The sequence below is a fragment of the Abrus precatorius genome, unplaced genomic scaffold, assembly GCF_003935025.1.
Source record: "Abrus precatorius isolate BTA unplaced genomic scaffold, Abrus_2018 Scaffold11, whole genome shotgun sequence".
Lineage (NCBI taxonomy): Eukaryota > Viridiplantae > Streptophyta > Magnoliopsida > Fabales > Fabaceae > Abrus > Abrus precatorius.
In genome coordinates, this window is record NW_020874303.1 from 29768380 (window position 1) to 29794559 (window position 26180).

General features: G+C 31.1%; 5 protein-coding genes across 6 annotated transcripts; 3 read left to right on the forward strand and 2 right to left on the reverse strand.

Annotated features, from left to right (window-relative positions):
* Positions 1-224: 224 nt before the first annotated feature.
* LOC113856028 (embryo-specific protein ATS3B-like) lies at positions 225-1228 on the forward strand. Its single transcript, XM_027487650.1, has 3 exons — positions 225-350; positions 671-784; positions 956-1228. Exons 1-3 carry the CDS (start codon positions 225-227, stop codon positions 1226-1228), a joined length of 513 nt encoding a protein of 170 aa, XP_027343451.1.
* A 2040-nt stretch (positions 1229-3268) lies between these two features.
* Positions 3269-11862, reverse strand: LOC113853603 (nuclear pore complex protein NUP93A-like). Of its 2 annotated transcripts, none has more exons than XM_027484053.1 (15): positions 11673-11862; positions 11047-11138; positions 10751-10817; positions 10392-10451; positions 9807-9896; positions 8713-8982; positions 8298-8393; positions 8036-8167; positions 7496-7549; positions 7315-7398; positions 7058-7144; positions 6076-6978; positions 5378-5559; positions 4491-4782; positions 3269-3725 (listed from the first exon to the last, which is right to left on the reverse strand). In XM_027484053.1, exons 1-15 carry the CDS (start codon positions 11769-11771, stop codon positions 3648-3650), a joined length of 2586 nt encoding a protein of 861 aa, XP_027339854.1. In that variant the 5' UTR covers positions 11772-11862; the 3' UTR covers positions 3269-3647. The 2 variants fall into 2 exon arrangements, with proteins under 2 accessions (XP_027339854.1, XP_027339855.1); XM_027484054.1 differs by having other exon boundaries at positions 3433-3725; positions 11047-11441; positions 11673-11778.
* Positions 11863-16675: 4813 nt separating this feature from the next.
* LOC113856187 (uncharacterized protein At1g15400-like) lies at positions 16676-17575 on the forward strand. The gene has a single exon (XM_027487905.1). The coding sequence runs from the start codon at positions 16886-16888 to the stop codon at positions 17231-17233; it is 348 nt and encodes a 115-aa protein (XP_027343706.1). The 5' UTR covers positions 16676-16885; the 3' UTR covers positions 17234-17575.
* A 3263-nt stretch (positions 17576-20838) lies between these two features.
* LOC113856029 (probable polygalacturonase At1g80170) lies at positions 20839-23712 on the forward strand. The gene is made up of 9 exons (XM_027487651.1): positions 20839-21060; positions 21571-21702; positions 21813-21989; positions 22078-22098; positions 22203-22410; positions 22665-22746; positions 22829-22937; positions 23027-23143; positions 23390-23712. The coding sequence occupies exons 1-9, from the start codon at positions 20839-20841 to the stop codon at positions 23675-23677; spliced, it is 1356 nt and encodes a 451-aa protein (XP_027343452.1). The 3' UTR covers positions 23678-23712.
* A 359-nt stretch (positions 23713-24071) lies between these two features.
* Positions 24072-25557, reverse strand: LOC113854086 (peptide deformylase 1A, chloroplastic-like). Its single transcript, XM_027484933.1, has 4 exons — positions 25196-25557; positions 25028-25117; positions 24890-24957; positions 24072-24652 (listed from the first exon to the last, which is right to left on the reverse strand). Exons 1-4 carry the CDS (start codon positions 25526-25528, stop codon positions 24412-24414), a joined length of 732 nt encoding a protein of 243 aa, XP_027340734.1. The 5' UTR covers positions 25529-25557; the 3' UTR covers positions 24072-24411.
* Positions 25558-26180: the final 623 nt, after the last annotated feature.

Sequence of the window (26180 nt, forward strand, 5' to 3'; positions counted from 1 at the left end):
TAACGTGAGATGTAGCGGTTTGAAAAGTTTAGCATAAATAATATCTTTTATAACAAATATTTTCCATAATTAATTCATAATTGATTATTTGATCAGCCATTTTCATTGGAAATAGCTAACGGCAGCGTAAATGTGCCTTTGGCCCTGCGTTAATAAAACCTGGTAATCCAAAATCAGTGAGGTGCTAACTCTTCCTTCTCTTTCTTTAAACACAGCAATCAACAATGAATGCTCTAACTCTGATTTCAACCCTCACATTTTGTATCATCGCTGCATTCTCACTAGCAGCGCCAATTGCCATGCAGTCTCAACCCAACAAATCTTTCAAGCTCAACCAAACCCAGCAACAGGTAAGAAATTTTATTTTTTTTTACTCCATAGTCTAATTTTTTAAATATTCCAAATATAAGAATTAATACCCCTTTAATTCAAAATATTAAAAATCATTCACAGTCTTATGGCATGGTAGCTTTCCATTTGTGATAGCTAGTGGTCCTTTTTACCTATAAATTAGTAAGCGTGTGTGTGTGTGTGTGTATATATATATATATATATATATTTAGATAGATAGATAGATAATAAAAGGTACGTACTTCGGTTTCAATTTTCAACTGAAGTTATAGCATTTCTTGCATATGAAATTATATTAAAGGGGGTATGCATCTCGCAGAATGAGTGTATTGGCTGCTGCACTTACACGATCATCATAAAGACAAGTTGCAGTTCTCCCACCAATACAAGAGATGAAATCAACCTTATATTTGGTGATGATTATGGCAATAAGGTTTCTTCTCTATCACCAAGTTTCAACCATAATCATGGATCTTTTTCTATTGCACTTTTAATTAAGTTATTAGTCATAAAATCAACCCAATAAAAACTGCCAAGTGGGTAATTGATACTTGATGGTTAATGACTTAATTTGCTACTAATTAATGTATTGGTTGATAATCAGGTTTATGTTCCAAGACTGGATGATCCAAATTCAGGAAAATTCAACCAGTGTTCTACAGATAAATTTGAGATATACCGACCATGTTTGCGTCCATTGTGCTATCTGCTCTTATACAGAACCGGAGTCGATGGTTGGATACCAAACACAGTGACCATATATGATTACTTCCACCAACCTTTTATATTTCACTACGAAATTGATGCTAATTTGGGCAGCTACGGCACTGACAACTGTAATATGGTGTCTAGCAATGATGCAACATTAATTCCTTAAATACCACAATAACAAGAGGCAATAATGCTTGCAACATGTTCCTTTAAACACATTTTTTCAATTCACTCTCTGTGATTAGTTTATTTTTTCAAGAAGTTAAAACACTTATTTTGTACATTAATCTTTTTAAAAAATTGTTTTAACTCCTTGAAAAAAAAATCCATCGCAATAAGTGTGTTGAAAAATATATTTAAAAGAATGTGTTATTAATATTTATGTAACAAGAGGTGAGACTAGCTCACCACATTAAGATTAGCCTAGTTTATTTAACGCTTTTAAAATGCCTAGTTAAAGAGTTCTAGTTTCACGTACTTAATGGATTCTTCCTTTTATTGCTATTGTATTGAACTTTATTATAATGTTTTGAAATTATATGTTTATTTTAAAATTTAGACATTAATTCATTAAGAGTTTAGTTAGATCATTTACTTAAAGAACAATTGAATGAAACTTACATCAAATACATAGAACAAAAGAAAATTAGACAAAGTAAGTAAATACAAATACTTCACCCAAGTTGGTCTTATCATCGGAATCAAACCGTTGCCTGCCAAGCGAGGATAATTTTCTTTTTGTTCTTTATTTTGGCTCAACTATCTCTAGAGGAAATGAAAGAGAAAACACTCACCTTGGATTATGGTTGAGAGAGAGAGAGAGACAACCCCCTCAAGTGGAGTTTGCAGAAGAAAGATTGGGTTTGCTAACTGTAATTGTATTGGATAAGCAAGAGTAGATACTGGATCATTTGTGTAATTTAGTCCAAAAACCAAAGTAGTTATGCTTGCTAGAATCCCTAATTGCCTTAGTTTTTTATGTGAAAACTTTTTAACTTCGGCAAAACATGTTGACTCTTTTAAATGTCCATTTCCAACCGTTTTAACTTCTTTCGGAGGAAGGTTCAGAATTGTCAGAGAATCTCTCTTCTTTAAGCTTGAGGCTTCTGAGAACAAAACTGTAGAGCATCAGTCCCATAATGAATTAATCATCTAAACTTCAATTTTATTTATTTTTTTCGTTCTTTTCTCTCTTCTCAGCATAACATTTTTCATACATGCGATCAATAATCGAATTCTAATTAATATACTTGAGAGATTCATCTAACCAACTGTTAAAAGTTTTGTATGTTGAAATCGAGTATATATTAACAATACTCGATACACCAAAAAAATATATTCGCATTACTCTTTCGACTAATGACTTGACTTTGGTTATGCACGTATCGCACCCCAAAAAAAGTTCAAGATTTTAGTTACCAACGGCAAGAGCAATATCCGCACGTTACGTTGCTCTTGTTACGTCTTTCATAGTCATAATAATGCTTCCGTATTGCTGCTGCAATAACCCATTCATACTATTTTTGCCATGGATTATGCTTCCATGGAAAGAGTAAATAGGTAATGTCCCATATATCTCTTAAGTTGTAAAGGCTATACGAACATATCTGCAGAAGGTATTAGTTGTAACGGCTGCACAAACACATTTACAGAAGGTTCATAATACCCTTCATCAGGTTCAATTCTTAAGTTTTGTTTAAAAGTTTAGAGGGAAAAAAATAATTTCAAAGATAAAGAAAAGGAGTCAATACAAAATTCCCTAAATAAGATTAAAAATACAAAATTAAAAAAATTTTGAACAATTTATAAATTCCTCCTTTTTTATCTTAAAATCTCAAACATGTGTAAATATCGCATAAGCATTCACATTTCCTTCCTCTTAAACAAAATACAACTCTTCTAATATATACTTAAACGCAGACAATATGAATCTATATATAATATTTTTTAAAGAATTATAAAATCAAATACATTAATTATATTAAATGTAATATTTTCTAATAAAAAACATTAATCTCTTTAGAAAAACTGTTCTTGATGAATGGTATGCAGTGGGTAATCAAGAAAATAAAGTCAACTAGATGTAATCAGGCTTTCAAATGAAATGACAAATTGGAGGAGCCGGGACAGAGCTACGCAGTTTGGATCAGCAACTAAATACATTTCGGGCTCGATAATTACTGAGATAAAAAAATCTGTTTTTCCAATAACTAAGATTTTAACTATAACGTTCCAAATACAAAATAAACCAATTCAAACAAATATTTATTTCTTATGCTACTAGAGTATTTCAGCACAAGGGCATGTTAATCCCACGAATATAACGAAAAAGTTGAAAAACAGCGTGCTATTTACTGGATTTTTAAACAAAAATGGAAGCGGCGCAAAGTAAACGTTCCTTATTAACCAAGCCTGTGAACGATATATTACCAATAGTTATAACAGGAGAAAAGAGTTATGAAAAAACTCATAACATGTGTATTTCTTCCTCCCAATATATCTCCATGGCATATGACTACCAAAGTGTGAGACTACTTTACATATGTTACACTACTGAGACCCCTTTATCCATCGCATATTTACTTTCACAACCTCTGCGCAACTCTCTCATACAAATCACGAGGCCAATTCCTCTTTAAATTATTCGCAATAAAACTCGCAATCTGCACAAAGAAAAAGATTTAACCATTATTAAACAAGAACACATTATTAAATTAAATATCAAATAGCATATTAATCATGCCATCAGACACCAAATGTAAGATAAGGAATAACCCACAAATGCTTGACATAATCAACTGAGCATTATTTTGAAGCTACAACAGATGATAACTAAGAGGCTTTACTGCTGTCAAGAAAGCTCCATAAATTGCTGGTATAAGGCAACCATGCCCAAACCATCATTTACCCTCCGTCAAAAAGTGAGTAAATGAATATTTCGATAACAATTTAATTAACTGAAAGTAATCCCTACTTCAATCTCTTTTCATTCTAGTAAAGTCCAGATTTTGTACAAAATCAACTGAATCTTCCGTGTCGTCTTCCTTTCTGGTACAAGTATTGAATTAATTTGATATCTATGACGTATACTTTATATTTTATATAAAATCAGAAAAAAGAAAAAATGAGTATTAACTACAGCAAAATGATGCAAGGGCAGAGGATAGATATTAAAAGTAGTGGTCACATAAAATAATGAACATAGATTTGTATTTAACAGATTAAGACAAACTCCTAAGAAAGCTTCAAGAGATGGGTTATATTTTCAATTTGACCAGAGTTTACCAGACTATACGGCAGGCATTAAGCTCATTACGTGCACCCAACACACCACTTTTGAAAAGCATTAAGTGAATTATGGTACTTCAACAGAAGCAAATAAAGCAAGGACATAGCCCAACCATACAACAGAATCCACAAGATAATACCTTAGCCCTCAAGGCACGAATCGATCCATCAGAGTCTGGCACATTGTCCAGACAAGTGAGAGCAGCCTTCAGAAGATCTGGAATACATGCTTGAACATGAGGAGATAAACTTTCAAACACATCAACAGCAATATCAGGGGCTCGAGGGTCTAGAGGAAGAAATTGAAGTTTGGCAACCTCCCTTAATGCATTGACATGATGCCCCAGTCTTGCCAATTTGTGAATTGACAATATAGACTCAAGTTGTCTTAACACAGTTTGCTGCTCAAAAACATGCTCTCTCTCTTGAAGACTGCAAAAAGAATTCAATCCTTCATTTCACTAAGGGATGGAATCCCAATATGTTACTGAGAAAGAAAAGCGGTCCTTATTTTTATAATTGACACCATTCATCATCGCAATTCTGATTGAAAAGTCAAAATCCAAATTACTGGGGTCTTAAATTCATTAAAATGCAGCATCTTCAACTTCTAAAATCAATCCAAGCTGCAGCAACTCAAACAATAGTAAGGCATCTAGGAATATTCCCTAGGCTGACTTCTTAAGAATACTACACAAGGAAGACCTCAATGAATATTAATTGCAAATGAAGAAAAAAAAAATCACTTACAAATCCATGAAATTATGCTACTAATAAAATATTGTATAGGTCTTTATTTATTTTTTTGGGCAGGTGGGGGGTGTCTACAGCAAAGAGAAAGAAAATAGAATGCCTAACAAAGACTAAACCCGTGGAATCAGTTGATCTGATCCTGCATCTCAATTCTAAGCATGCCTCTATGGTTCATATATGCCGGTTATAAGTAGAAATAGAAGAATATTAATATCTCAAAGCCAAACATGGTCATGCATAAAACAATGACATAAGGTAAGAGCTTGAATATCACCTGACATCTGGGTAATAAGTGTATGTCTCCAAAATTTCATTGCCAGAATGGATTAGGCCAGCAGTCCGGCTCTCGCCATCTAATCTTCCACGGAAAAGAGCACAAATAGCTTCAGAGAGGCATTTGTTGATGGTATCCAGTGCCATTGAGAAGGAACCCACTCTCTTCTGAATTTCTATAGACTGAACCAGAAACATCCAATATCAGCAAAAGCAATAGTACGTTTAGATGAAAATTCAATAATCCACTACAGAGAATGTGAACTAAGGGAAAAAGAGAGGCAATGAAAAAATGAATGATGGAAAAAGAAGTATGGATAGTATTATTGGTAAGATAAAGCTCAGAGTGAAGATACAAGACAAGAAACATAAGAATGTGAATATTAGTTACAACTTATAAGTAATCAAAGATATTAAATTTGAAAATAGATGCGAGTGAACAAAATTCCTGAATGCTTTAAAGTTTAAATAATGATTTAGTTTTGTTCCAGAAAAAGGAAGTGAGGTCAGTGAGGTCAGTGAGATCTAAAAATCAGAATTAAGTGCTTCCCCACTCTAGCTACCTCAAGAGCCTGATTATAGTCTGCAAGATAATGCAATGCCTAACAGCCAGGTCATGTTATAATTTGTTAATGCAGATAAGGGCCTTCCTGCTTTTCCCCTAAGATATAACAGTAATATAAGAAAGAAAGAAATTACTTTGTCATACATCCCAGCCTCCTGACACTGGCATGCAGCTTCTATTAAAAATTGTTGCCTTGCTTTTGGATCAGTCACAAAACGTCCCAATTCACCTTCATCTCCAGCACCCCTCACACCAAGTAAAAGATATATGCCCCCATCCCTTAACAATAGTTCAGTTAGAAGCTGCTTCAGCATCAAATTTCTCTGCCTTTGCTGATCAACATTACCTCTGCCAGTCCACGACAACCGCCCACCACCCACTGCTGCAGCAGCTTGTGCATAATATTCTAGTGCCATTTGGAGATCACCAAGACGCAAATACATAGATCCATACTGCCTAATAATCGTGGACACTTCTGCATAAGCATCCATCACTCCCAATTTCTGCCCAGAACCAGCACCTTCAGAAAGGACCCCATGATCAGCTAGTACAATTGATAGGTGGGCAGCATCAATGTTATATCCTTCGTCTCCTGCTTCCTTAGACAAGTATAATACAGCAGGAAGCAATTGAATGCTTAAAAGCAAGACATAGGGATATACCAGAGGATCTTTTCCATTTTTAGTATAGTATGATGGCTCAAATTTATTCAGGTAAATTTGCAAATCATCTAAACTGTATGGAATGAGACCATCACTTAGAACAATGGATGAAGGTCCACTAGGGCAATCCCGAACGGCTGACAATTTGAACCACAAGAAATCCTCTATTGTACTAAACAGAGTTGGTTGATCCCTAAGCAGGCGATCAATATGTCTTCTAGAACCTGATATGATGGCATACAGAAGTAACTTTTTCTTGTCATATGCAGCTCGACCTACCCGGTCACCAGTTCTCAACATTCTTTCACATTCATCTGATGCAGCAGCTGCAATCTCTTCTGGCACCATCCCTCCAGTATTAATCCACTCTGTGAGCTGTCAGAAACAAGTAAAATATTAAGAATGATTACAACATAAATTACTAAAAAAAATTAGTAGTGACCACATGATATACCAGAGGAGAAAACTGATGTGAAGCACGTGAAGATAGGGCGACATTTCTTGCTTCCTCATAATAACCAGACCTCAAGCAAAAATATATCTGTCACAAAAAAAAAGTGCAAGCTTAGGTCATCATCAATATTAATAATTTCAAGAAACAAAAAGGAATTAGATATATCAATGAACCAATTGAAACCAAATGAAAAAAACATGAAATGCAACAAATAACTTAGCATAACTAATTTTATAATAAGATGAAGTATCTGAGACCTGCTGCCATGTGGTGTCAACAGGAGGCTGCCGTCGGGCATCACCAGCATCAAAATCTAGTACCCCATAATCCCTCAACCGAATCTATACAGTAACAACTAAAATCAGAACTTTATATAAAAAAAAAAAATTAAATGCATGGTATTATTTATAAGAAATAATTTTTCAAACTGAGACAAACCCGAAGAAAGGCACGGATTCTTTGCAAATTCCCAACACCACCACCAAGAGCAGCCTGCCATTAGATAAGAAAGCAAGCAAAAATTAAGAATACGGATTTATGCATGATATCTTATATAAATAAAGAACAAGCAGCATAAAAAAATTGAGATAAGATTGCAAAGTAGTTCCCCATTTCTCAAAAGTATGACATGGCACGCATAAGAAGTCCAAATGAGGATTATCAACATAAATAAATATAAAGTTTTTTTGTAACATAACCATTGACAATAATAATGCAATTTCATGTGTGTTTTCTGTCCTATATTAATAAAGAAAACTCAGGAGGAAGGACAATATTTCAGAAAGCATGACAAAGTTTTTCCCAAAATTTAAAAAAAAAAAAATTCCCAACAAAAGGATAATAGCATGCAAACACAGGGAGTCAAATAAAGGTAGAATTATCAATCCACAGGGAAAAAAAAGTTACAATAAGTACTAGAAAAATCATCTGCAGACAACATTAGTTGGAGTAGTATTGAATTCCTGAATAACAAATTACTTGTGCAGGATGACTTTGTATGGTATCCATGATGTATTTCTCATGTCCCCATTCAAGGTGGCGTCTTGCACCAATAATCAACATCATCTTTTTTGAAACATGTTGCAGGGCTGAATCCTCGTCCATTAGCATCTGTTTTAATGAGCTAAGTTATATGAAAATAAATAAAATATTTAATTTTCCAGTGGAACAATAAGTTGCATGCAAAAGTTTTTCTTCAGTTTTGTCTAAGAGAATAACAGCATACAATTACAAGAACAACCTGAACAAGGTGCCATATCTTTCGCATTGTTACCGATTTTCCACCACTAGCATCAATGCCCAAATTTTCATATGCACCCTTGAAAGCTGCAGCAGGCTAAGAACCATAGGAAAAAATTAATGAAAACCAACATACTAACAAGCATGCAAATATAAAGGTAAATACTACAAGAGCATACAGGAACAATGCAGAAAACATCTCAAAACATATAATGTACCATTGTATATCCAAAAATGAAGAATGGACATGATATTAGATTAAAATTTCAAAGCATCAGTTTCATGCCAATAAATAAGTTGATCAAAAAAGGCATGACTTTTAAACAGGCAACACCGGCCACAAACATTTCAATCTAATTAAAAAATCTCAAATCACACTTTAAATTTAAGGGAGATGGAGTAAGAAGAGGACATACTTTAAACGGTAGCCCAGACTCCCTCGCTTTATTCAGATTTTTCACTACCTCAGCATAGATTGATGCCTTTTTCTCCACAACAGGTCTGCTAGTCAGAGGAACAATCTCCATGCTAGGCATACCAGAAGAGACTTGTGGACTAGAAGATACACACGCAATCTGACCTGGGCGAGAACCCACATTGCCATTAGCAATCATGTTTGTCCTAGGTAATGTTGAAATTCGACTTAAACTCTGAAGGAAATCACGCTTTTCTTTTTGCCAATCCTCCTGTCAATAAGTAAATTCTACCGAGCATTAAGGAGGCTGAGCCACACAATATATTGAATGCTCATCCCATTTATAAAATTACAAATATGTAATAAAAATATTTACTCACTTCTCTGACTATATTTAATATGTGAAGTTCCACAGATTGCCTAAGCAAGTTTAGTAGAAAAGCAATCAGCCAAAAGGGATGCTTTGATTGGTGGATGTTAATCAGATCAGTGGACCTAGTTCTAATTGTTAAGATTAGACAAAATCATTAAGTTACATGTGTTAAACAGACCTATTTTTCATTTTCTTTTTGTTTTCTATTCATCTTCATTTTAAATAGAAAACGAGAAAAACTTATAGAAAGAATTAATAAGGATTATAAAGTAGGTTAACTCCACCACGAAAGGAGATGTCCTCATAAACAATGACACAAAAGTAAAACATGGCAAAGATAAACAATATTATCAATACAATAAATCTCTACAATCCCTTTGTCATAACCTTGTCCTAAAAGCCATAAAAAAATCTAAACACATTTTTTTATTCAAGGCATTTAACTACAACTTAAACATGAAAGAAAGCAAATATAACAATATAGTACAAATCTATAATGATTTTTTTTTCAGCAATGCAAGGAAACATCAAGTGTGCAAAATAATGCTTTACCAATACTAGACCAAGGGTTCTTATTTTGGTAATTTTATGAATATATCTTAACCAATGTCTATTACAAAAAAATATCTCCAGTAAGATATATAAAGAAACCAAACCCTAAATTACAAGTGTAAAAAAACCATAATAAAGCATTAAATCATGAAAGACACGCTTACACTAACCTCTAAAACTTTCATCATATAATCATTGAAACTCCTGAGATTATCCTTCTGAGCTTCCTGGACAGCAGAGACCATTGCCATTTCATGAACCTGAGGGGAAAACACAGTACACAATATTGTCACAACTCCAATTAAAAAAAAGACTAGATGTATGGAGTAAGAAAATTTTATTTGTTTTCCATGACAAAGAACAGAACTTCACATACAATCACTGAATAGTTTTGCTTATAGGACAAAGGGGGCAGCAGAAAGAAACAGCATTCAGATAAAACAATCATGCTACAATACCATGCTCACCTGTGAAAAGTAAAAATAACATAAAAATGAAAACAAATAATAATTTTCATCTACAAAGATAGCACTTTAACTCTAACAAAATGCAATGAAAGAATTCAAACAACAGACTTCGAACACTGTGTTTGAATATATAGGAATAAATATTTCTCACTGGTTTTGTGAACATTGAAGGGAAAAAAATGCAAGCAAACTCAAATCCAAATTGAATCATTTCAATGTCTAATTATTACTTAAATGTGATAGTATAGTAAATCCATGAATAACAGGAAATTTAAAAATGAAAAATACCTGCTGTAGATACTCTTCAACACTTGTTGCCTCAACAGGAAAAACATCCTCAAAAGTAGTCTTCAAAGGGCAGATAGAAAAGACAAGAAGTATGGCATCAGTAATATAGAAGCCACATAAATTAAGTAATAGGGAGAACCACAGAAAAAACAAACGTTATGTACTTCGAAGGGAAAATTAGTTTTGCTACAGAACTAATTATATCAGGAAAACAAGCAACTCTAAAGTGAGATAACTATGGCTGTGCAGAAAAGATGCATAAAATAGCTACACAGCAATCTAAAATTGGAATGCTTAATGACAAGCAAAGCAAAAATGTTAAATGTAAAAAAGATTCAAAAGTTGATATTTAGTAGTACCTTCAATTCAAATGACTTCAGATCCCTTGCAAGCTGCTCCGCATTTATCCCTTCACGAGCAAGGAGCCTGTCCATGGAAATACAAAAATTTATCAAAATAATTGACTGTGTTATAATGCATTTTCTCCTTCAAGAAAATGGTGCAAATAAATCATGTCTAAAAAATATGAATTTTTCTAACAGACTAGCCATAAGATAATTCAAGATATGTTATAATTTCTAACTTCTAAGTGATTGAAAAATTCAGAAATCAATAGAAAAAAAATTGCAACAAAACAATCACAACCAAAGATTACCTCGTAGCAGCAATAGACTGAGAAGGTGCTTCAGTCCTTATGGTCTTGGATTTAAGCTTCTTGGACAACGCTTCCAGTTGATCTAAGTTCCTCTGAACAACATAAGAAAGTGAATTCAAAACCAGAGATCCCAAAATGTATATATAATCAATAAATATTCCTTATCTTTCAAGCAGTCACAATTCTCACTGACAGGAAACAATGCTTATCCATTTACTAGGTCAAATCGAAGCTACCCTTAGTTCAAAATCAAAATACACTTATACTTATCCTCCAACTGAATTTTATGCATGTACAACCACAGTTTCGATGTGTAGCGTTTCGGTATTCCAGTAACCAACTGAAACAACACTTAAAGTGGAATGCTGGAATCGAACGCGAAATCGTACTGGACTCTGTCTTTCAAAGAAAAAATTAATACAAATCTAAACTCTAGGAAATTTCTATTGCTTCGCAAAATTTTTCAGAGAAACTAAAATAAACAGCGAAAGATTAGTTCGTAGAAAATGTAGTGTGTGTTTGTTAGGCAAATTAAAAGGAACAAGTTGATTCGATGGCATTGGTTTGAGTGGTATTAGATTGAGAAACGAAGCGAAGTGAGTTGGTTTGAGAAGAAGGAAGAGAACCTGAAGTGGAGGGAACTGAGCAGAAGGAGCAGCTTGTTCGAGAAGCTTCGTGGAAGAATGCAGCAGATCAGTCCAATTGCTCAAGTCTTCGTTCGCCATGGCTCTCGAGCTCAACGCAAATGTGAGGGTTTTAGTTTTAGACGAACGCTCTTTCTTAAGCCCTAAAATTTGAAAAAGAAAGGTTCTGCAGAACGCGCATGCACCCAAATTAACGGGATCTTTCAGATTCAGACCGGATTATTTAAAAAATAAAGAAAGAGATTAAAAATATTATTTTTTAAAAATTACTTTTTCTTAATCTTATTTTTATTCTTTTTCTTAATTCAAACATAAGCTAATGGAGTAATCTGTAAAAAAAAAAAATGAATGTCTAATATGATGATAATCTTTTTATAAATTAATTTTGTAACAACAATACATCAAAAGAATTTATAGAGATGTTTATAGATTAAGGTAGCTTGATCTCAAACATTCATTACAAATTAAAAACTTTTAATAATTTATAGAGATTTTTATAGATAACTCATCAATAAATTTCTTATATTAAAAATAAAATTTGAATTTATATTCTTTTAGAATATCAGTTTATTTCTCAATAAATTGAATTCATCTTTATTCGTTGTTTAAATATATAAAGCCATTGTTTAAAAAAAAAAAAAGTTATATCCATTACAATCATTGATAAAATTTTCGTATATTACACACTATATTTATTAGTTATCAATTATTGTTGAATTTTTCTTAATTCAATGTAAAATACTTAATATAATGTAGTGACGTAAATAAATAATTAAAATAATCACATTGATGTAAATTAGTTGAGATAATCATCTTTTCTCAATTTTTTGCTTCGTTCTCTTCCTAGTATTTACAAACTAGATTAAATTTATAAAAAAAATTGACCAAAGAATGTTTATTAGGAAAATTATTTTAAATTTTTCAAAATTTTAAAGTTGAGAATGCTTGATTGAAAAAAATAAATATTCTTACAAAACTGACATTCTTAAAAAATAACTATATTTCTCAATAAAAGAAATTCAAATAAGAGGTGGTGATGTAAATTCTTTTTTAAAATGAAAAATATTAACTATGCTCATAAAAATGATTTTAAAAATCTTTTAAATATACCAAATATACTTATAATGTTTACAAAAATTATGATTTCTATGAAATATAATTCCCAAAAAATACAATTTATAGAAAAATAATTACATTTATGCAAATTGAATCAAAATAATTTTATCACTAGAAAATCGATTGTAGAAGAAAGTAAACTAGTAAAACAGATATGAGCTAGCCTTCGTGCACTGAACACCTCATGTGCCCAAATAATCAACAAGGTGCGACCACTTAGTGTATAATAATGTATCAAAAGGGGAACAACAAATATAATTTTTTCCCTCTCTGGGTACTGCTAATGATAACTCACTGACTACTACTTGTTTTTTATATATAAATTATATTTTGAAGAGAAATGTTTGAATAATAAGTTCATAGATCAGGATTCTCTCTCGGGATTGAACGGTTGAATCAGTGTAGTTTATATATTTATTTAAGCAAAAGTGTAAAATTTTACTTCATTGAACTATTTAGTCTGCATCAAAATATGAGAGAATTTTGATTCATAACTTCATACCTCTTGCTTCAATCTTACTGACTCACTTAAAATTTTTTCATTTATTTAATTCCCTTGTTAACAATTAATATTAGTTAAAAAATCAAGGTAAATAATGTGATATAAAAAATTATTATTTTTTACATTAATTATGAACAATTAATTTATAAAATGTTTCTTTTGTTAGTATTTGTTAATAATGTTAATATTTCTATGGTAATTTAACAAATATTTTTTATATTTTATCCATATTCATTAACATTATTAATATTATTAATGTTTATTGTTAATATTTATTTAATATTTAATCTTAGTTGAGTATGTAAATAAAAATTATACAATGATCATCGTTAATATTTACCTTTATTTACTTCAAATTTAGTATTTATTAAATATTTAAATAAAAAATATACGATGTTTATCAATATAGTATATTAATAAATTAAATTAAAAAAAATAAAAAAATAAAGATAAAATTATTGATATAACTTATAAAAGTTCATATTTATTAATAATATAACTAACAACATTAACAAAATTTTAAGAATATAAATAAAAGTTTATTTTTATCAATGACGTAACAAAAAATACTAACAAAAATTTAAGAATGTAATAAGAAGTTTGTATTTAATATCATTAATTTATGTTATTTTAATAGTGTGTGCTTTTAAAATATAATATTTGAATTATTTTATATCGATTATGAAAAACTAATATTGAAAGTGACATTTTATATCAATTTTATAAATGTTTGATTTAAAAAGTTATATTTAATTTATTTTTACACGGATTTTAAAAAAATAAACGATATAAAAAGTGTTATTTACATTAATTGTTTAGTAATTGATTTAAAAAATTATGTAACTTTTACTTTAAAACTTTGAAATACATAATTTTTACTATAAAATTTTAATTCATGTAGTTATATGTCTATTTTATATATTTTTTAAAAATTTATTAAAAAAAAGCCCTCGATTATTAAAATAATGCATCCGTTAAATAAAGGTTTCCTTCAAAAAATCAGGAGATAAGGAAAGAAAATAAATGTATTTTTTCTTCTTTTATTAAATGATACTAAAATATATATATATATTATCTTAATTTTACAGTCCTCTAATTTAGCAATATTTTTTTAGCACTAATTTTGTTTTTAACTCCATTGGTTTCTATTTTATTCTTAGCCTAACATAAGAAGGTTGAACAGAAATATTTTTTAAAATTTTGATATTTTCTTTTTTTAACATGTTTATATTTATAGTATTTTTCACATTTTTTATAGAAAGTTGAAATTAGCGTAAAAAATAATTTTTACATTAATTATTTGATAACTAGTATTAAAAATTTGCTATTTTTAAAAATATCATTACACTTATTATTAGATTGGTTAATTATTAATTTATCTAAAAATTTGTTATAAATATTATTTTTTGGTAGCCGTGATTATTCATAGTTGTTAACCTTTTATATGAATCACTGGGGAGGTTAGTAAACTCTATAGTATTCTTAAAGATGTTTGCGGACCACACTGAATTTATGCATATATTATTGTTGCTATTTGTTTTCTCCCTAAGTATGACCAAATATTGATTTAAGTCTCACATTACTTAATTCTGCAGGCAAGTATAGGTTGGAGTTGCCAATTTTCAAATACTTGCGTTTGTTGCTATCTTTATTGCATACATAAACAATTTATCACCAAAGATTGTTTCAAGTCTACTATTTCGGCTATTTTCACTTCATTGCTTGACTTAAGAAATGAAATGCATTAAGAACAAAACAAAACCACAACACTCACGATCAAAAGAATTAAAACTTTCAAAGGGTTTTAACAGAAACAAAATCTAACCACACATTTTTTTAAATATTTTTACAAACTTTTAATAAATTCCAATTGATAGTTAAGAGTGTATTAAAAAAGTGTGTTAAAAATATATTACAAACCTTCTTTTTAAATATATTACAATCAATTGATAAATTAAAGGTTATGAAGAAATTAATATGTTTATATTGCAAATATACTACACAATTAGCTCTTTATTATATGACTTCGAAAAATTATCTTTCATTTACTATATTTATTATATGAGTTGATTTGTAATTTTATTTTATAAGATTAAAATAACTTGTAATGTCTTAATTTATTATTATTATCATTATTATTGTTGTTGTCATGTTATTACTACTCTTATCAAAACCATGGTAAGGCGACAAGGACGTGAATGCGTTTTCTTCCTTTCATTTATTGAACGATTATGATGTGACAGGGACGGTGGAGGTAGTGTGCACACTCACTCGGTGGACCCAACACCCCGTGTGTCATGCTAAGTTGCGCATAAAGTCACCATGCCCATAATTTTATTTTCAATAAAATTCTAAATTGTTTCTCAAAAATTATTATTTTTAATTATTAAAATGTTATTTTTGTTTATAATGACAATGATTAATTCTATAACTATTATAATTTAAATAATTATTTTATCAATACATAAACATATTAACATCACTACTAGTTTGTAAAAAAGTTTCATAGTACCAAAATAATAAAAAATTTAAAATTTATATTATTATGCTAACATTCTAATCTAATTCATTTAAGGTGTATTTCTACATATAAAGATACTTTTTCACTAAAATATTTAATGTATTCAAAATATAAAGTTCATTCAATTGTTTTTATATAATAAAAAATAATTTTAAATTTATATGTACAAGTTATTACGTTTGAAATGAGTTGATAATTTTTTTTTTCAAATTTAGCATTTAATTCTTATTTTTTTAAAGCGTTAAGTTGACTAACACAAATTCAACTCAATTATCTTATGTTACATATCCAAAACACCAAAAGCTCCTATCATAATTAATAATCAATATTTTTAAAAATTTAAAATTTAAATACTGATTTTATTCTAATTACTATATTTAGGATTGACTCTTAAAAATTATTATTTTTTAATTTAAGTAAGTAAAATTTATTTTGTATTTCTAACTTGTATTTGTTAAGTATTGAGTTAATTAATAAGTTTTAACTCAACACAAACACATGTACCTTTATCGTAACGAGTATATAATTAAAAATTTTAAAAATTATTTCTCATTTACCTTTATTGTTTTTTATAAAAATAAATTAATTATTTAATTTGTAACAACATCCTAACTATTTTTTATGAAGCAATATCAAATGTTTTAGCTTTATAGGAATTAAACTGTTATCTAATTTTTTTTAAATACATGTTAATGAAGATAAGAATCTACTGCATACTATTCGTTATCAAATTTAAAATTATATTAGTTTAGGGTTTAGATGGAACAGTAATATAATGATGTGGAAGTTAAAGAAGAGATTGATATTATAAAATGAGAGGAGTAGGAGGAGATATTGACCAAGTTGTCTTAATATGACCTCTTCTTTCTTGTATTAACCACTTGTCTCCAATTTCTTCACCAGCTGTTCTCTCTCTTTCTCTTTCAATATCCTTTCATTCAATTAATTTATGCAGTAATTGAGAAAAAGTCACACACAAAAGGATACTTATATTCATGTGCAATTTGCTTTCAAGAGAAAGATCCAGATAGATAGAGAGAAACACAACCTGTGCCCATGGCTGGTCTTCAAAGATCTGCAGTGTCCTTCAGAAGGCAAGGTTCTTCTGGCTTCGTTTGGGACGACAGGTTCTTATCAGAGGAACTCAACAAAGTCAACAATAACCAAGAACAGGACATCGACAAGGACAAGGACAAGGACGACATTAAAGACCTTCATGCACCGCCGCCGCCACTTCAGAGAACCCGCTCCAACGGTGGAACCCGCGGTTACCGCACCGGAAAAGTCTCGCCGGCGATTGAGCCACCGTCTCCCAGACTCTCTGCATGTGGGTTTTGCGGCGCCTTTGGAAAAGCAGGGGATAAGGGGCAACGGGCAAAACCGGCGAAGCATCGAGCAAGGTAGTTTGTCAATTGACTCGTCCTTCGACGGTGGTCGGAGAAGGGATATTCCGCGGAGGGTTATAGTCTTTTATGTAATGATTAGTTTTAGGGTGGTAGGGTAGGGCGGGGTTGAATTCATGAATTCGTGTTGCGAACATGATGATGACCTCTCTGTTTTTCTTTCTCTTTTGCCTTTACAATATTCAAGTCTCTGTTTTGTGCAAACCTTTTTCCTTTTCTTTTCTAGTTTTTACTTGGAACAGTGTTCAAATTCTCTTGGATCAATGGTTAGCTGGTAGAGATGTTTAATCAATGTTTTATTTTGGTTGAGTTGAGTACTTGAGTAGTAATAATCGTTATTATTTTTTGGTGATTTATATGAGCAAATCTCAAAAATGGGATTTCACATTATTAAGCTGCTTTGCTATGAGTGCAAATTGCAAATACAGTGTAAAGTTTTGTTCTGCTTGGCCATGATTAGAATTATCTTCTTTTTTTTAGAGCAACCTTAATTATAGTTAGAGAGCAATATATATAAGATGTATAGTATCATTTAATCATATAATATTTAAAAGATAACTCGTATATGAATTATTATAATAATTGACAATTTTTACAAATATAAATATATAATAATTTATAATTGGATAAAAATGTATTTAAGTTAAATTTATAATATTTATATACTGTATTGTCGACTCGCAATTTATAATAATATAATATATCATACCAACAACTAATTTTATTAATAAAAACATTATTATGTATTATTAAAATATCAAAGGATAGTACGATATATTATTTATTAGTATAAACTTTCAAAGTTTATACTGACAATTTATTAAGTTAAATGAAAATTATACCAATAAAAATGATCACAACGCTTGATAATATTTAATTGTTAATAAAAAAAAAATTTTGTTATGGTGGTCATTGGTCAACTTTTTTATAGTGAGGTAATGACATGTAATTGTGTAATCGTACAAGGGAAATCGATGTCAATAAAAAAATGTAATTCTTACATATGAAATCGCTTTAGAAATACGCATAAAAAGTTGTCAAGAAATTTGAAAAACAAAATTCAGTTTCTAATTATTCAAAATCTTCATCAATTGTGTTTTACTCTTGTAAATACAAACAAGTTGGAGTTGAATGAGAAGATTTTTTTTATGATTTTGGTTTAATTTACTATTTTTTATCATTTTTCAGAAAGCTTTTGAATATTGTTTTAATTAATCCCAACCAAATATGCAGTATTTCTCTTTCTTAGCAAGTCATATGAGTTTTTTCCATCAATTATCTTATTTATGTGTTTTGAGCCTATTTGATGGTGACAGCTGTCCAAATAGAACCACAATATATCACCTTGACACTCAATTCATTATCTGTTACTTTTTGGTGTTTATTGAGATAGCAAATGCATTATATGAAGCCAAAATTTTATGTGCGTATTCAGTGGCTTTTACTTCCTTGTGAAACGGGTGATGGCTCATCACATAATGATCCCAAACCCCACCCTTGGAAAAGCAACCTTAGCAATTAATGGGAATGGAAATTACTTGCTCTGTTTGATTTTGAGAAGAAAATAAATAAATAAATTAAGAATACAGCATGAGAGAAAGACACAGTGCTTTTTTTTAAACCATAAAGATAGAGTTAAATAAAAATAAAAAAAAATAAAATTAAAATAAACTTATATATATATATTCTGATATCAGTCTAAATTTAAAAAATTTTACACTCTATTTAAATTTTTTATTTAATTTATATTTAACAGATTATAATTTATTATTTTATTAATTTTTAAACTAAGTCGAGTGTAAAATATCTATTTCATATATATATATATATATATATATATATAAATTTTTCTTATTTAATAAAAATCTTAATTTGTGCAGGAGTAACACTTTTTCCCGTCTCATAAAACCAAATATTGAAATGTGTGCCATGTTGAGTAAATCTATAATAACCTTCAACGGAGTACAATTAATGGTACAATATTAATCTTGTCTTTATAAAAGTCTTGCAAAATTTATAGTAAGTAAATATCTATCAATTTATTTAACATTAAGAATATTTAAACTAAAATTAACTTACACTTCATTTTTTCAAACTTTTGTTTTATAGATGCTCATCTTATGTAGCTACATTACGTGTCACTGACTGTTAACAATTAGCTCCAATTATTTATATTACTCTAATTTAAAAACTATTAACTTTATTGATCAAGTTTGCCAACAATTTTTGTTTAAATATGCAGGAGTAGAAGTTTTGATTGTTTCAATTTTATTTACAATCAGAATGTAAACAATATCAAGTGTGAGAATGATTTATTCTCTCAGAAATAAGAGATTGTAAATAATTTAAACTACATATATATTAGTTGATAAAATCTGAGAATACATATCCTTAGGTTCATTTTAGCTTGTATCCAGTTGGAGCAAAAACTGAGACAACCAAGATCAAAGCCAGTGAATTGGTTGGTTGGTTTTCATTCTGCTGCTCTCTTGGTCTCTTTTCAAAGAAATTTCCCATTTTCGAAACCAACTTTTGATGCGATGCGACTTGTTTTCAGATTCAAGTGTCCCATTGTTCATCAGATGCAGTCATAATCACAATGTAAATTGGCCAATTTTCTATCACTCTATAGTTTTCAGTGTCCGCTCTTGATACTAGAGTTTTAAGCCAACTATTTTATGTGGATAGTGAAACATACTTAGTAATAGTTTCTTACTATTTAAACGACAATTTATTACTTGGTAGGTATGAATCAGGAATAGCCTATGACATCTGTCATATATATAAGCAAGTTATCAAATAGTTTTTAAGATTGCACAAGTGACATTTTTTATTTGTTTGAATTAACATTTTGTTGAACCAATTTAGGTGGCAAATAATTTTATCCTGGACTAAATTGATGTTTTTAAAGACTAATTATGTGCTAAAATTGAAGAGAAAACAACCTAAGAATTAAAATATTCTACTTTAATTATAACCTTGGGATATTGTTCGGTATCTTTATTTTTCAAAAATCAAATTATATTGAGACTGGGTGATTCTTTTAAGAAATAAATTTGAGTGTTCAATCTTTAAAATTTTATGATTCTGAACAAGTTAGATGATAAAAAACGACCAGACAGAACACGAAATTCTTTGGCGCCCGGGACAGGACTTCTATAATTTATTAATTTTATCATTTGGTTCCAATCATCCAAACGAGGAAAGAACAAGGGTACAAGACCACCCCGGGAAGGAAATTTCGTCTCTTGCAAGTATTGCACAAACAAAAGACAAATTTTATGGTAAATTATACGATTTCGTCACATCAAGACCACAGACATGCTTGTATACAATGAATGTAACGTTTTAATTTATGTCCAAAAAAATTTCATAGGTCCGGTTATGATCGAATGAACATAAACAACACTCCTATTGTCACTGACATTAGTGTGTAATGTGGTTTGTGGCTTTATGCTGTTTTCTCGTTTACTAAATGCTGATTTGAGGCTTAGTTGAAGGAGTGTGTAACTAACTGTTCCTAGTAAACAGCAAGTGACTAAATTAACAAATTATTCTAAGATTCTCTCACTAAACCTGCGTGAAATGGTCGGAATCTGACACAAAATGAAGAACCTCGGATATTGTTTCTCTTTAACATTTATCATTATCTTCATTCATATAAACATACTTGTCAGTCCGTATCTGACCCGTATCCATGCAGAAGGATGTGATTCTGTTATTCAACTCCCACGTTCGGGGTTGACCAAAACCCGAACCAGATTTAAACGGGTTCTTTCTGTCGGCGATTATGGTGCTAAAGGGGATGGCTTTCATAATGACACTGAGGTAATGGTTCAATTTATTTTTTTTTACTTTTGACTTTCCTTTCATCAAATAAGTTCGTCGTGCCCCACCATTTGGAAACATAAATTTGTTGTTTAAAGGCCTCAAATTTGGAGGTTTTGAACTTATTTAATGTTGCGGATGGATTCATTTTTTTTCTTTTCAGTATTTTTCTTGATCTAAAAATTGTAACCATCACTGACTGACAATTATCACTTATCAATACCATCATGCTGTATGAAAGCAAGTATTTCTAGAGATTCTACTGCAACATGAAAATAACTTAGTGAACCAAATTTAAGTAGAAAATTAACATACAAATACATCTTAATAATGGGTCATTCATGCAGCCCGGTTTCTTACGTTTCCGTATAGGCAATGAAATATTTGATAATTTGTCTGTTAGAACTAGGCAGGATCATGAATCTCCCACCTGCAACTGCAAGCACAATATGCACTCACCATAATGATACTATTAAAATGTCTCTTGACCTTGTTTGTTTATCTTTTCAGGCCTTCCTGGAGGTTTGGAAAATCGCTTGTTCACTCTCTGGATTCATAAATGTGGTTTTTCCACAAGGGAAAACTTTCCTTGTCCATCCAATTGACATTGGTGGGCCTTGTCGATCTAAGATAACTTTGATGGTATGCACCATGTTAAAGTAAATTTTGTTATTTTCTCCATTCAATTCCTGAATGAAGTATGTCTTTACAGAAAATATTTATTTACTTGATTATTTCCAAATTTATTATAGATCTCAGGTACAATAGTTGCACCGCGAGATCCTCTAGTATGGCATGGTTTGAATCAGCGCAAATGGCTTTACTTCCATGGGGTGAATTACCTTACGGTAGATGGTGGAGGGCGAGGAAGCATCAATGGAATGGGACAGGAATGGTGGGCCAGATCTTGCAAGATCAACTCCACTAATGTATGGTTTTCTAGCAAGGTTAAATTCGTATTTCGTTGAAGTTTAATCAGGTGTGTAACTAAGGTGACTTTGAAATGTCCTTTTGCAGCCATGTCATCCTGCTCCAACGGTTAGTAACACTTCAAAATATGGAGTGAAGCAGTTTGTTTCCCTGATCTGATATATTACTTATGTCTTCTATTGGCTGAATATGAAACCACATTTATACTGCAGGCCCTGACTTTCCACAGATGCAAGAATCTGAAAATTGGAAATCTTGTGTTGTTAAACAGCCAACAAATGCACGTGGCATTCACTAGCTGTATGCGAGTTGTTGCATCCAATCTCAAAGTATTAGCACCTGCTTTCAGCCCTAATACTGATGGAATCCACATTAGTGCAACAAAGGGTGTTGAGGTTAGGGATAGTGTAATCAGAACAGGTACATTATCCTCATCCAATTGCAACATTAGGTTTAGTTATCTTGAATGATAGTATTATGGTTTTAATGTGCACTTGAACATAAAAATGGCATTAATGTAATTGTGGAACACCATGAATGTGTAAATCATTTATATAATGAGATGGAAGTCGAAAGTAAGAATAGTGATTACTTTCATTACAGACTTTTAAGTTCCAGAATAAACTTTTGTATGTCCAAAGAAAAATATTTCACTCCATTATGTTCTCAATCAGGTGATGACTGCATCTCAGTAGTCAGAAATTCTTCACGGGTCTGGATCAGAAACATATCTTGTGGTCCGGGCCATGGCATAAGGTGAAAGTAATTTTCCCTTTACAGTTCTCTAAGACATTAAGGGATATAATTGTTAACCGTGAGACTGGAACCTATTATACAGCATTGGTAGCTTGGGAAAAAAGAACAAATGGGAGAAGGTGCAAGATGTAATTATTAATGGAGCTTCTCTTTCCAATACTGATAATGGGGTGAGAATCAAAACATGGCAGGTAAGTTTCTTGACAGCAGTAGCACTCTATTTCTCTTTATGTCACCCAGCGGTGTTCATATTGATTGACTTCTCTAAAATTTTTGTCAGGGTGGGAATGGTTTTGCCTCCAAGATCACATTTCAGAATATCGTGATGGAAAATGTGTCTAACCCGATAATAATAAATCAATACTACTGTGATTCACGACATCCTTGTAATAATCAGGTATATAAATTTTTGAAATATTTTTCAGTTTGGAGAATATAATAGCTAAATGCATAATTTGCATTGATTATATAGTCACTAGAATCACATACATTTGTCTCAATCTTCAAGGAGGATTAGTCCTTAACATTTCTATCAAAATTCAATTCAAACACCCGAGGGAGCACTTTTCTTTTAACATCGATAGAAACATTCAAGGAAACTATAATATGCTGCAAGAATGTAATGTCCTGTATCGAAATGCAGACCTCAGCTGTGAAAGTGGAGAACATATCTTTCATTAATATACAAGGAACTTCAGCGACCCGAGAAGCAATTAAATTTGTTTGCAGTGATGCCTCTCCATGTGAAGGATTATATCTGGAAAATATTTTTCTTGCATCATGCTCCGGAGGAAATACTAGATCCTACTGCTGGCAAGCTTATGGTTCTGCTCGGGGTTTGGTGTATCCTCTGGCTTGCTTCCCAAGCAGTGATGATTTTATCAGACAGAATGTATGGTTAGAGTCAAACCCTGTTATTCATTCCGTCTGAGTAAAGGGTTTTTTGTACAGAATTAAATGAGTACTTGGAATTCCTTAGTAATTATTTCGCAAACTATTATTTAAGGGGAAGGCAACTATGGAGAACCCTTATCGTCAGTGTAAATGCATGCCATTATTTCTTTGAATTATTTTTGTGGTCTCTGAACATCAAGATGCATTTTTAGTACCAAAATATGTCCGACGGCAAGGCAAAGGCAAATTCACAAAAAACAAGTTGTTTTTCTTGTCATAACATTAACCCATGTTCCATTTTCATGCATTAGAAGGGGAATTCTCCATCATCTTCGTAGGATCCTTAGAATGGTAAACCAAAAAAGCAGGGCGACCTGAATGGACTATTAATAAACACCCGACATTATATTGAAAAAGAGAGAGAACAAGCACAGCATGTTGATGGTACATACTCCAAATTGGTTGTAAGATGCACAACCTAGAGAAAAGCTAAGCAAAATCAATACCCAGAGCGCATTGAAAGTTGTATTAAGTGAATTGATAACAAAAGAAAAATAAAAGCGAATTGCAATAACAATTGTTGCAATGTGATAACCCTGAGAACTGGGGGAAAACTTACTGATTCCCATACTCAGATTATTTTTTTAACTTAAAAATCATGAGAATTACTACATGCTAGGATCTTAAGTGTCAACCTTTCGCTAATGTGCACAAGAAACTCGTTGTGATAAGATGTTACCTGCATTATAACATCAAGTTAAAGAAACTGCATTAGCGGGGGCCAAGTTTGGGGCACCCATAGGGAAGAGGCAAATCCACGTTTTGTGCAGCTCTGAAAGTTCTTGGTAACATCTTATCAACATACAGTATTCCATCCAGGTGATCACACTCATGTTGTAAAATCCGGGCCTGCCAACCACTAGCATTTAGTTTGATGGGTTCCCCGCAACGATCAAAACCTGCAACCTCAACATCAAGGTGCCGCTCTACCACAGCACTATATCCATCAACACTACAAAAATGTTGTTACACATGAAGATGTTAATAGTAAATTATTTCCATTAAATTAGTGTAATATTGCATAGGTTAACAAGTTATATATAGTAATTTTTTTATTAAAAATTACAAAATTCAATGTAATGCAATGTATTATTACTGTTAAATGCTATAATTTTTAATTAAAAATTACTATATATAACTTCTTATTTTTTCAAATGTGTTAGAAAAATGGATAAACTATTACCATTACCTCAAACAGCCTTCAAAGAATAGGGCAGTCCTATTAGTCTTTTTCTTCAACTTGGGATTCAGGATCACCTGCCTTAAAATAATTAAATGAATGTTTATGATGAAATTTCATTTTCAGTAGTTTTGCAAATGGACATACCAAAAGATCAAAGGGTCTTCTATCCTGTGCTTTAATCTCTTCCTTTGTTTCATAATTCATATACTCTTTTCTATCTTCCAAAACAATTATCTGCACACATTATAAATCAATAACTAACAAAATAAAAATCATAAACAAAGAGATAGATATTGAAAAATAGAGAGAAACTCTTAAGGGGATTCCAATCTGCGGAGCAGCGAGGCCAACTCCAGGTGCGATTCTCATGACACGGATCATGTGGTCGATGATCTTCTGCACTCTCTCAGACTTCATCTCGCTCCCAACAACTTCTTCTGCAGGCTGGTGAAGAACACGCTCTCCAGCTTTCACTATTTTCGGCAATTTCCCCGCAAACCATCCTGATCCTGAACCTGAACTTGAGCTCATCTTCTTCCTCAACACTCCCATTCCGGTTGTGCAGTAACTGCTCATTACGACACCGTATTGGAAAGCTATCGGAACCACAGGCAACCGTAACGCCACCCGCTGCATCACTTCCATTCTTCTTCTGCTTTCACTCACTCCCACATTTTAATTGTCTTAATTAAAAAGGTAAATAAAATTAGGGGAAATATCAATTTAATTCTAATTATATTCAACTGCATTTAATTAAATAAATAATCAATCATTTCAGTTTCAGTGAGTTTCGTTGAGGGACTGAATTGAAATTGTCAAGGGTTCAATCTGTCTTTGGGCCTCCATTGCCCATAAAGCCCAGTTGTGGTTGGACCATCAAAGTCCAGTTATGCATGGTATTCACACATAAATAATATTTGGTTTGTAATTAATAATAAAAAAGAAAAATAAAAAAATTTACTGTTTTCTCTTTGTTATATATAAAACAAATAAATAATTCATTAAAATTAATAATATATAAATAATTCAATGCCATAAATATATTATATTTAATAAATATTTGTAACATTAAATAATTAAATTGGATTGGTGATTTCAATATATATATATATATATATATATATATATAATAACTTGCAATAAGTAATATTTTGAATATTTCATCAACACAACTCTTATCTTTTGTTTGTTTGTGATATTATAATAAGTGAATATGGATAATTAATATGATTCTTCTTGCATTGGATAGAATCGAAGTCATTTCAAGATGCTAACTCCATACAAAATTTATTTATAT

Coding starts and splice junctions, on each gene's coding strand:
- LOC113856028 (XM_027487650.1), top strand. CDS start 225: ATGAATGCTCTAACTCTGATTTCAACCCTCACATTTTGTATCATCGCT. Junction 351..670: donor TCAACCAAACCCAGCAACAG/GTAAGAAATTTT, acceptor TGCATCTCGCAG/AATGAGTGTATTGGCTGCTG. Junction 785..955: donor GTGATGATTATGGCAATAAG/GTTTCTTCTCTA, acceptor GTTGATAATCAG/GTTTATGTTCCAAGACTGGA.
- LOC113853603 (XM_027484053.1), bottom strand. CDS start 11,771: ATGGCGAACGAAGACTTGAGCAATTGGACTGATCTGCTGCATTCTTCC. Junction 10,818..11,046: donor CAGTCTATTGCTGCTACGAG/GTAATCTTTGGT, acceptor TTCCATGGACAG/GCTCCTTGCTCGTGAAGGGA. Junction 7,399..7,495: donor GAATCCGTGCCTTTCTTCGG/GTTTGTCTCAGT, acceptor GTTACTGTATAG/ATTCGGTTGAGGGATTATGG.
- LOC113856187 (XM_027487905.1), top strand. CDS start 16,886: ATGGCTGGTCTTCAAAGATCTGCAGTGTCCTTCAGAAGGCAAGGTTCT.
- LOC113856029 (XM_027487651.1), top strand. CDS start 20,839: ATGAAGAACCTCGGATATTGTTTCTCTTTAACATTTATCATTATCTTC. Junction 21,990..22,077: donor GCAAGATCAACTCCACTAAT/GTATGGTTTTCT, acceptor GTCCTTTTGCAG/CCATGTCATCCTGCTCCAAC. Junction 22,747..22,828: donor GGTCCGGGCCATGGCATAAG/GTGAAAGTAATT, acceptor CCTATTATACAG/CATTGGTAGCTTGGGAAAAA.
- LOC113854086 (XM_027484933.1), bottom strand. CDS start 25,528: ATGGAAGTGATGCAGCGGGTGGCGTTACGGTTGCCTGTGGTTCCGATA. Junction 25,118..25,195: donor AGATTGGAATCCCCTTAAGA/GTTTCTCTCTAT, acceptor TAATGTGTGCAG/ATAATTGTTTTGGAAGATAG. Junction 24,653..24,889: donor TTCTTTGAAGGCTGTTTGAG/GTAATGGTAATA, acceptor ACATTTTTGTAG/TGTTGATGGATATAGTGCTG.